The sequence below is a fragment of the Paramisgurnus dabryanus genome, chromosome 4, assembly GCF_030506205.2.
Source record: "Paramisgurnus dabryanus chromosome 4, PD_genome_1.1, whole genome shotgun sequence".
Classification (NCBI taxonomy): domain Eukaryota; kingdom Metazoa; phylum Chordata; class Actinopteri; order Cypriniformes; family Cobitidae; genus Paramisgurnus; species Paramisgurnus dabryanus.
In genome coordinates this window covers 40,684,647-40,696,324 of record NC_133340.1, presented here as the reverse complement: position 1 = coordinate 40,696,324, position 11,678 = coordinate 40,684,647, and the positions used below count along the sequence as shown (strand labels likewise).

General features: G+C 35.6%; 1 protein-coding gene across 1 annotated transcript in view; it reads right to left on the bottom strand.

The window, feature by feature from the left end:
* Positions 1-5,240: 5,240 nt before the first annotated feature.
* Positions 5,241-11,678, bottom strand: part of ecpas (Ecm29 proteasome adaptor and scaffold) — a 28,143-nt gene continuing 21,705 nt past the window's right edge. The window contains exons 42-49 of the mRNA XM_065254601.2: positions 10,766-10,977; positions 10,639-10,682; positions 10,067-10,259; positions 9,757-9,901; positions 9,474-9,579; positions 8,784-8,872; positions 8,625-8,696; positions 5,241-6,044 (exon numbers count right to left, since the gene is read on the bottom strand). Of these exons, the coding sequence (XP_065110673.1) occupies positions 5,905-6,044; positions 8,625-8,696; positions 8,784-8,872; positions 9,474-9,579; positions 9,757-9,901; positions 10,067-10,259; positions 10,639-10,682; positions 10,766-10,977 (1,001 nt within the window). The 3' untranslated portion in view covers positions 5,241-5,904. The remainder of the gene's footprint in view (positions 6,045-8,624; positions 8,697-8,783; positions 8,873-9,473; positions 9,580-9,756; positions 9,902-10,066; positions 10,260-10,638; positions 10,683-10,765; positions 10,978-11,678) is intronic.

The window sequence follows — 11,678 nt, the reverse complement described above, 5'->3', positions numbered from 1 at the left end:
AGAGCTGTCATTTTCCTGCAGGGGATAAAATGTCCCCGTTTTGTTTATATCCACAAATGATGTTCCCACTGGACAAATTTTGGAAGATCATTCATATTCCCTGAGACAGGATAGGGCTGATGTGCCCAAAAATGTTCCACCACCCATTTATAAAGAGGAGGAAATGGCTACAATTTATGGCTGACAAAGATGATGAACCATCTCCTGCTGATCAAACACTCACTATCAATTCTGAGGAACAACCAAATAAAAGCACAACTAAAGAAGAGCTGCAGTCTGGATGAAGAAGAAGAATCCAGCTTGAGATTGAGTTAGAGCATTCCATAACAGAGATTCAGCTTCTCAAAGACTAACTCCAAAGGCAAACGAGTAACTGTCATGACAGGTGTTCAGCTTTTCAGATGAGTGAAAGTGTGATTCGAATGGAGACAGGGTTGCCAGATAGGGATACTTTCAGTGCTGTGTGTGAATATGTTGCTCATTTTGAGGATTCCATTACGTACTTTGCTGGATGGAGGAGACCCAAAGAAATCATCCTTGAGGACCTTGATTAAAATTCGCCACAACTATACACACTTGCACTTGCATTTTCCATGTGGGCATTCACATTGTGTTGCAAAAATACCTTCTTTCCCTGTAGAGACTTTTCATGTGAATTATATAGTATATAGTTTGTTTTCAGTTTACTTATTTTATGAAAATAAAGATGTTTACTACAAAACTTGCTGCAATGTTTCTGTGGATCAGTGATTGGAGCATTTTGTTAACTTTTGTTTAATTCCCAGAGAACACGCTGATATCTATGGCTTGAATGCACTGTAAGTCACTTGTCTAACAAATACCAAAAATTAAATGTTAAACTATTGTAACTATACACCAGTCAGCTCACAGTAATGTGAGATAAAATTTACTACACAGGCTCTCACATTAGGGCTTGTGGATTACCAGGTAAAAATATATAGAAAATGTGAACAAAATTAGTATATATGGTTTATTTAGGGAACATGTATGGTTTAATTATAATATATTGTATTTAAGCATTGATGCTATTGGACAATTCTCTTTAAATTCAACATATATAATTATATATATAACCATTATAATAAATGTTTGGAATTTAACTGTGTTCTGTTTGTTCAGAGATTGTATAGTTATCTTATAAATACATAGAACACTTTATTTAACTCCTCTATCTCTCCATAGTTTTACTTAATGAGACTTGATAAACCTTGTCCCTCATGCTGGCCCTTACAATACCGGTAAGTAAACCAGCATCTAAGCTGCACTGTTATGTCCAGATTTATAGTGGTTCTCTCCTCGATCTATGGTTTTCTATCGTCTAAGTAAGAAAAACTACATAAGATTGGAAATTGATACGGCAATAGCTAGGGCTTCTGAGATGGTTTTTTTTCTGGCGAATTAGCAAATGGTATGCAAACATACAATCAAACATAATACAGTGAAAGATAATCTTTAAAGTTTATTTGGGCCGCAATGATCATGCATAATAACCTTAATCACAAAGAAAATAATATTAAGGTTTATATAAACTAACGAAATAATAAACTAAGAAATAAATAAAACATTAACAAAAAATCTCAAAGAGGCACGCGTAAACAACATTTCTAACATTTTTGGAAATAACGAATGGGCAATATTTCTCATGAAAAAGTGGATAAGTGTCCATAAACAGCGCAGATCATAATGAGCGAGCGTGTTATTTAAATAAAGTTTGAGGAAGCTTGATGATGACGTTGATCCGCGACCGGTGCGCTGTAGTCCGTTTATAGCATACCGTTAGCATTTTATATCTGACGGCTTTATTTAGGCTTCAAAATGTATACATTTTCGTTTAACTTATAAAGATTATCTTGATAGACAAAACGTGTAAGGTTCATAACTCTTTGTTGAACACAGATCTTATTTTTTGCGATTTTCCAAAAGTCTATGGGAAAAATGAATGGCTTTTCGATCGAGGGAACCCATGCGCCGCTAACTTCCGGGTTGGCCTACAAAGTGACGTCATGACTTCGGCACTATTACACGGCTCTCTGGAATGCTTGATTCTGATTGGTCAGTTGAGACATTTGCAGGTTCGTTCTTTTCAAATAATAACCGCTCCAAAATAATAACGCATAGCCGGACTACTTTCACGAGTAAAATCGCTCCGCGCCAATAAAGATCAATAAAGATTACTGTCTGTTTGGCGCCATCTTCCAGTAGCGCCTCACTGCAGAACACGACATCCAGGGGGCGGGGTTGGATTTAGATCCAGGGGCGGAGCTGGATCCCGATCCAGAGATCCCATTGGTCGCCAGTTTTACCACAAGACACGTCATACACGTGTTGCTGCGTTACCATTTCCGCATTTAGTCGTAACTAAATTAAGTTATTATTTTGACATAATAACTAACTTCACTTATGACTACAATAAAAGTAGTGCCTTTAGGGTGAAATGTAAGTTTTTTGCTATAATTTTTTGGAGTAAAACATTTCGGGTAAGCTTACTACGAGTAATCTTACCACATGCAGTTTAAGACCTATTAATGGATACAGTATTAATATGCATAATTATTAAGATATATAGGCTATGGCATGCTATTTAGAAATTAATAAATTGAATGTTTATCTTGTATGGACTTTGAACTTGTTTTAACGTGTTTGCTTACAGCCATTAGGAAACAGGTTTACTTTTTTTTTAATTTGCTAATAAAAGATATCAAATAAATAAGTTTATATATTTACTCGTATAGGAATAGCTGTGTAATAAGTGGGATAATGTACAAATAAATCCCTTCAGTGATATCAAACTGTCGGGAACGTGTCCTTACCTCCCCTTACACCTAACTGTGATACTTTCTAAATTATGAATCTTTCTCAACTATATTATTAATCAAACGTACACTTAAATTGATAAGAGCAAACGTTGGTGACCACAGGTTGCAACTAATTGCGGGCTGCAACAACGCAAATATACTGGTTCATTTGGCGGAACAAAGTATATAAAGTGGGAGGAGTTGGATCTAGATCCAACCCCGCCCCCTGGATGTTGTGTTCCGCAGTGAGGACCATCTCCCATCTTGTGACAAACACTCGACAACCACGACAAGACCCAGAGAGCTTACTGAGACTGAACTTGACAAAATAGAGCATGACAGCTACGAAGCCAACACACAAAAAAATACAGAATGGGCATTAAAACTTCTCAAAGACTGGCTAAAAGAGAAAAAATGGAGACAGACAAGTATGAAGCAGAGGATCTTAATAAGGTATTACGATCATTTTATGCATCTGTGCAAAGTTTCGCGGAAGGATAAAAATGTTAATTTAATACAAATATGCCAATAAAATGTTTCAAATTCATATTCATGTCCAGTTTTTTTCTCATGTGGCAAGTAGCCGTGTAATAAGCGGGATAATGTAGAGGCAGCCGGTAGTTATTGGGAAATAAGCCCCTTCAGTGTGATACAAGACCCTCCGCTTCGCGTCGGGTCCTGATCACACTGTCGGGGCTTATTTCCCAATAACTACCGGCTGCCTCTACATTATCCCTTACATACTGTGCCTTCTACAATGATACCTCCAAAATGCTCCAGCTAGATTGTTTACTGGAACTCGCAAATATATTTACATATTTTATGCCTGCCAGCCTGGGACATCAGGAGAAAATTTTAAGGGCTTTTTTTATTAATTATTTGGTTAACCTTTCTACACTGCAAAAAATGATGTTAATTTTTAACACATTGTATGTGTCATGCCATTTAAGGCGTTATTTCATGTTAAAATAAATGAAAGGGACAACACAAGTTGTGTTAAAAACAGTGACGGGAGTAATGGTTACAAAGTAATTCCGTTACTGTAATTCCGCTACTTTTAGCGGTAATAGTATTTTTTTTTTTTAAATCAAGTACTAAAATTTAAATCAGCTGGTTACTCGATTTACTCTATTTTGTGATAAATGAACACTTGCAGACAAGACATTTCTGATCTAATGTTGCAGGACCGTGGTGGGCGGCACAATAAAAAAATAACACAGAAGGTGTGTTAGTATAGGGACGACACATTTAATGTGTTGTCCCTATACTAACACACCTTGTGTGTTATTTTTCATTTTGCCGCTCACCACAGTCCTACACAGTCCCCTTTTGATTTTTTTTAACATGAAATAACGCCTTAAATGGCATGACACACACAATGTGTTAAAAATTAACACATCATTTTTTGCAGTGTAGTTTTGTCATTTTGTATTTATACTGTAAAACATGATTTATTCAATACCACAATGTGTGTAACTTTTACAGAAAAAAGTAAAGGTGTAAATGCGAATTCCAGCCTCTAATGCAATATTTCACATTCTTGAATTAAAGGTGACATAGAATGATTGAACGGGGTATTTATCCTTGTTCTGTGATGTGGCATGACGTAGACAAAAACATGCCTTGGAAGCTTCCTAAAAACCTCTCTCAGATAGCTCTATTAGGGTGGGGGATTTTAAACAAGTGGTTTTGCACCTATTTGGCTCCCCCTACTGGCTTAACTTGCAATCTCATTACTGATTGGCTGACTTTGCTGCCACTCAAAAAATGTAGCCAATTATTTTAAAGTGGAGGGGCAGTGAGATGCCTGTGATTTCATAAGCATCAGTTTTTCAGATTGGGCCGTTTTCTGGCTGACATAAAAGAGGAATTTCTATGAGACTGAGATGTTTAGCATGTCGAGCACTTTTTGTATGTTTGTGAATATGGGTAGACTACAATTATTCAACAAAGAAGGTAAAAATGGTTTTTAATTCTCTGTCCCCTTTAATAACTTGAATTGAACTTAAATTGAAAAAGTGCACCCATGTTCATTTACAAACATCAAAAATGTGTAAATTATAGCCGAAAAGTTCCCCTCAGAAAATACTGACACCTATAATTGTGTACTCTTGTTATATTCACAACATGGCTACACATTTTGACTGTCTTGTTCATGAACAATGACTTGCCATTTTAATGGGACTGACATGTTCACGGACATAAAAAATTGCTTTTGAGAGATGAACTAAGGATTTTGAAAAAGTTACAGGCTTTTGCAGAACATCCATTATGTGCAGTTTGTACAAATTATTCTGAGAATTTTTACAAATTTAAGAATGATTTGAGATGCTTGAAAGCGACTGAGGGAAAAACTGTAATGATACCAAGGTCATATTTTGCAGAATTATGTAGGATGATTTCACACACAAAAACAAATACAGATTAGAGTTTCAATTATGTTACAAACCCTTTAATACACAATAACTTTACACCAACTCTCACTTAAAAACACAATTTTTAAGTAGGGATTGATCATTTTGTTGTCGGTGTGATTCCTCTTCAACAGCATTAAATGGATGAAAGCAAACAGGGACAGATTTAATAATTTAGAAATCCATTAGCCAAACAAGGTCGATTACATTTTTATAAATTGCAGTAGTCGCACACCCTGTGAGGGTGTACTTCAGTGTATACGGTGCAATTCTTGCCCTAATACAAGCCAGATCTTAATTCATCTCTGAAACAAACGGTGTCAACCCATTTCACAATCTCCACAAATTTCAATAACATTAGCAAAATAGACACAGCCCCAGATGAAAGATCTAAATGCATTTTCACAATGCACAAATTCAATGATTAAAAAACCCAAACGGCTAAAATGCATTGAGTCAACATGAATAATTGACTGTAGTCAGATGCAGCACACTGGTTAAAGAATGTGTGTGGCGGCCACTGCATATTCCTCATTAGAAATGGATCGAATTAAACTTCCATGTATTTAAATCGAGACATTGCGGCATAGTAAGTGTACTGTTGTGCGAGTACGACAGGACTGTGGTTTAATATTGAAAGTTTTATTATTGGAGTGTGGCTGTGGGAAGGTTATTCACGGCAGGGCTTGTATTTTTCTTCTCATTGTCTGGGCTTTCTCCTTGAGATCTGGACGGTTGTCGGTTTCCATAGTAGCTAAAGAACGCTGAAGCTGTTGACGACTTCTCTCAGACAAGCAGTCCCACTGATCGCTTTCTACAAACACACAACATTACAAATTATAATACATAGATGGTACATATAGTGAAAAAAATGACTCTCTTACTTAGTGTTTTTGTAAAGAAGTCTTGTTTTCAGTAAAAATATTTAAAAATTATTAAATCAAGATGTATTTTCTTGATGAGCAAAATGATCTAAGAAAAAAATCTAGTTTTTAGACCAAAAACATAAAATTTTATTGAATGTGTGCTTAAAACAAGCAAAAATATCTGCCAATGGTGTGAGAAAAAATCTTGAAATTAAGTTTACCTTGTTCTTAAACACATCTTTCAAGGAAACATTTCTCCCCCCATTAACTGATATTTTTGCTTGTTTTAAGCACAAAATGACTTAAATTGTATATTTTTGGTTAATATTTTAATATTTATTAATATAAGTAATTTCGCTCATCAGGAAAATATATCTGGATTTAAGATTTTTTTTAGATATTTCTACTGAAAACAAGACAAAAATACTAAGTAAGAAAGTAAAAACTTGAATTGTTAAAAAATAAAAAAAAAATTAACAGTTTGAACCCTATAAAATTAAATTCAATCAAATTATATAAATATAATTTTTCAACATAAAGTCAGCTGTCACACACAGTAAATAAAGATTTGTTGGTTCAACTTAAAGGTGCAGTGTGTAAATTTTAGACGCATCTAGTGGTGAGGTTGCAAATTGCAACTAACGGCTCAATACACTGCTCACCCCTCGCTTTTGAAACACATAGAGAAGCTACAGTAGCCGTCACCGGTAAAACATGTCATCGTCAGAGACAACTTAGTAAAAAAAGTTTGTCTGTTAAAGGTTTCTGTAGAAACATGGCGGCACAAAATGGCGACCTCCACGTAAGGGGACCCTCTGTGTATGTAGATAAAAACTTCTCATTCTAATGTAATAAAAACATAACGGTTCATTATAAAAAGTTCTTTTTACACCCCTGATAATATAGTTTTGTATATTATTTTGCATTTCTGTCAAGATATCCTTATAAAAATTACACACTGCACCTTTAATGTAAGAATGTAACCTGGCTGCTTTAGAATTTTGAGTTAATTCACTTGACAACATTTTTTAAAATTTTTAACTAATATTTTTAAGTTGAATTAACTTAAAATTTTAAGCCAAACAGGCAACTTTTAGTTGAACCAACTTTTTTTTTACAGTGCAGTACTATTATGAATAAGTGACGACTATAGGGCTATACACATTTCGTATTTTTTCCATGTGCCGCAGCCAGTTCAAATACTTTAACTTTCACAATGTTACATCGAAAAGATGGAGGAGAAGCGGTCCTGTTTTCGACGCGAAATGTAAATCACCCCTATAACTACTAAATAAAGTACCATTATTACTGTCATTATTATTAGCAGTAACTCATTTGGTCATAAAGTCAGCATGACCCATAAGAGTGGGCCAAGACTTTCAGACTTAACACTCCATGTACATCATTTATAATGTTATTGATTATGTATATATTATTTATATTATAATGTTATAAAACATTGCTTAAAGGGATAGTTTTGCATAAATTCTGTCATCATTTACTCTACTATCATTATAATTTTAAAAGATAATGTTTTAGATATATTTTTTGCTGTGGTCAGTAACTCACAAGTGTGGTCTATCAATATCAGGTGGAATTTTAAACAAATATAAAATGACTTCAGTATAATTTCAGCGCATTGTTACTTCTGACCCTGTCTGCAGGGACAAAAGTAACACACAGGTGGGTCAAAAGTAACACAAAAGAACAAGATAGATTTTTGTGTTACACTTGTTATTAGTAAATGTACATGAATGTGACCTTGTTTATATGTAACTGCAAACATATTTTGATCTTTGCAAAAAAGAATGAAAATACATTTTCATTTTAAATTTCAGTTTCATCAAAGTTTCAAAAGCAACCTGACAGAACAAACTTGAATTGTTAAAATAAATAAAAATTTACAGTTTGAACACTATAAAATTAAATCAAATTATATTAATATAATTTTTCAACATAACGCAAAAGTATTAGCAGCAGTACAAAAGTAGCAAATGTTACTTTCTTCCTGACAGGAACTCCAGACATTTAAACCCAATTTACTTCAGGATGTGTTAGAGCACTAACCTGTAGATTGATCAGTACTTTAACACATGAAACCAGAAACACAACGCGTTATAAGAAAAAATGACCGCTTAGGAATTTACTTATAATGGTGGAAAACAGCTTTCCGGACCTAGATGCGCAAAACGGTGAGAAAATAACAGGATATTTGTCAGCTCTGTCAAGGGTTGCGTGCTAAAGATGCTTTCATAGTTTGGAATGCAAATTTATCAGGGCCTCTCACTTTGTTACTTTCGCCCTGCGTTACTTTCGCCCTGGTTCTCCCCTATTTTTTCATACTATGGAAGCTCATGATCAAAATATCTTCTTTGTGAACAAAGAAATGTATACAGGTTTGTAACAACATGAGAGTGAGTAAACAATGACAGAATTTTCATTTTTGGGTGAACTATCTCTTTAAGAAAACATTGTGCACCTCAACTTTTCTCATAACTCGTATATGAATTTCAGATCAAAAACAATACCTTCAATTCTCTTCAAAAGAAGTTCAACTACGGTCAAAGCGTCTGTTCTTACAGATGAATAACTTTTGTTTTCTGTGGGATAAAAAACGAGTGCTGGTTAGTTCAGTCTAAATGAAAAGACATGTGCCAGTGAACGGAGTTATTTTAGGGGTTCCCCACCTAGTGGTGATGCCAGGGCAGTGCAAGTCTCTGTCAACATCTCTGCAAGTACAGCAGGATTCTGGTGATCCTTATCCAACAGCAGCAAACTATAGCACATAGAAAAATCACACCAGACTTAGTATAAACTTGGCATTTCAGTTGGTATTTTCTTTACTTCATGTTTTATTTATGTCTAGTCTAGATCACTGTTCAATCATTAGGGAGTAACTCCCTAATGCAACTAGGGACCCCTTACAGGGGAGAACAAATTTCAAGGACCCCTTAAAACTGGAGCATATTCTGACCTTAAAGCATATTTACACTTGTTTCATAGTCACTCAACTTAAGTTGTTTTGTTCAAGCTACATTTGATTCAAGAATACTTTCTAAATGATCATTAAAGCTTTCATAAAATCAAAAGCAGAAAAACTGACATGGTTCTTTGACATAACAATCAAAAGTAAAAATATATATAAAAAAGGTAAAAATAGGGATAAAAGTGGCCTGCATCATATTAACATTTTTACAATCTAACCCTTAAAGAAGATTAGTTGAAGACCCCTAACCTAGTTCGCAAATGAAAAATAAGACAAAACTACTGTAAGTTCTAATCCATATTTGGATTTGCATTTTTTTTCTCAAAACATAATACATATTTTTTTTTTAACACATTACACCATGTGTAAATAATAAAGCGTGTGATCATACCCCTGATAGAAGATCCGCATGGAGCGCAGAACTCCCAGCTGAACCCTCCATGTGCTTAATTTCAGTCTATCACACATCATGCTACAAACCTCCACCTGGAACTGACCTGCAAAACAAAACACATATTAAACCCCACAATACATGGAAGAATTTCTACATTTGTCCTAAAAAAAATTGCTGCACATGGTCAGGGCACAGCTTATGTTTACAAGTTTGGCAGCCAATCAGAGCTCTTTCTGTTTTCTAAGTGTTCAGCTTAAAAGCATAAAACACAGAGACTCACTCTGTGTCTGGACGGTTTTTGGCCAGGCTTTTCCCAGCGTTTCAAACGCACACAGCAGAACTTCTGTTTGCAATTCACGAGCTTTAGCATCATCGTCGTCTTCATCATCAACACGTCTCGGGGAGCCAGCATTGGCTGGCTGGTTCTGAAAACACAATAAATCCTCACTAATTTATCAAATGCCGCCCTTAAATCAGTTAAAAGCTGTTAAAATAATGAAAACGCACTTTTTTCTGTTGTAAAATGTAAATCAATAGGGCTGAAATGCCAAAGCTCAGAAGCTTTAATAGAGAAGTGTGGTTAACTGCACCTTTTTAATGATGGGAAGCACAACATCAGTGATTGCTTGAAAACGATCTGTCTGGGTCGACTCCAGGATGTCTGCAGCGCTGCGTAAAGCCGCCATTTTATAAACAAGATTTTCTTTCTTACATTCCTTCAGCACCAAATCTAGAACCTCGCTTACAGTCGGCTGACCCACCGCAGGCTTTTGCAGCTCCTCGCTACACATGACACACACAGACAAACACAGATACATTACAGAGGGTCAGCATACAGTATGTGTGTGTTACAGATGCATCATGATGGCTGATTATTAAGAGTTAACTAGTGAAAAAGTTATCACAAAAAGAGTTTTTGATTTTAATTTTGGTATTACGTTGGAAATTTTGCTTTATTACATCGTTTCACTTGTTTTAAAGTGACATTTATATTACACTGGAGTTCGGACTATTTTTATGATGGCTGTATGTGCAATTTTAAAATTGGGGAGAGATCTCTCACATCTTTAAGACTGACAGGCCAATGTATCACTCGAGTAATTAATCACCTGTGCTTGTTGTGTTCATATACAAACAAAATAAACGAATTGTAAAATCGAACCTGCATTTAGACACCACAGATCCAACAGCTTTCAACAGCTCTTCCTGGGGAGATACAACAAGTTATTACACGCAGTGAGAGAGCGAGAGGAAGAGGGCGAGGGAGAGCGATAGAGAGCGAGAATTACCTTTCCAGCCCAGGTACGTCCTGCAAGCCCCTGTAGTAGTGCACTCAACACCATGCCCAGGTGAGGTGCGACCAGCGATCCTGTCTGTTGCTTAGCAATGGTTGCCATGGCAGCTGCACCCTGAGCCTTCATCTTCCAGGACTGAGACTGCAGAGCCCTCTGTGTAATAGCTATGAGCTCAGTCATGTATAACCTGATTCCCCCAAAGCTACCTGAACAAAGACAATACAAAAAATGTATTAAGTTTATGATAAAGTTATGTTCTTTCTTAACCCAAACTAACAATATATGTTTTGTATGTATGTTGGGGCACATCATTTTCCCAATTCAAAATAAATTCACAAAACCTATTCTATACACCAAACATTACATTACACTATACGTCACCGTACCATTTGGCCGCAGCACATATTGTGCTGATATGGAGTCTTGTGTTAGTAAATATCAAGCGTACCACTTGGTACTACTTTTCAGTCCTTCCAGACAATTTTAAGTTTTTGTGATTGTTGCGGGCAAAAATCCTTGTTCTTTTCTTAAAAATGCGATGGAATAGAAGGGATATTTATGCATTTTTATGCGATGAAACTGCGGGAACTTGCAAAAACTGCAGTGGCATAATTACATCACTTCATAATAAGTAAGTAAATTCAACATTTTTCAACTTTCTGCTAAGATATATATGACTTTTCACAACGCAAATTCGGGGATTATGAAATTATGCAAACCCCGCATATTTTGCATGTGGAAATCCGCAATTTATGAGGCGAAAGTGCGGCGTATTTGAAAAAATGTGGCCCCCCGCATAAATATGCGGACTTGGCTGATCATCCACTGAATCATGTGATCGCATAATTGCGGTTTTTTTTTGGAGGGACTGACTTTTATTTTTACAAGTTAAATAAATGCCTAGGGG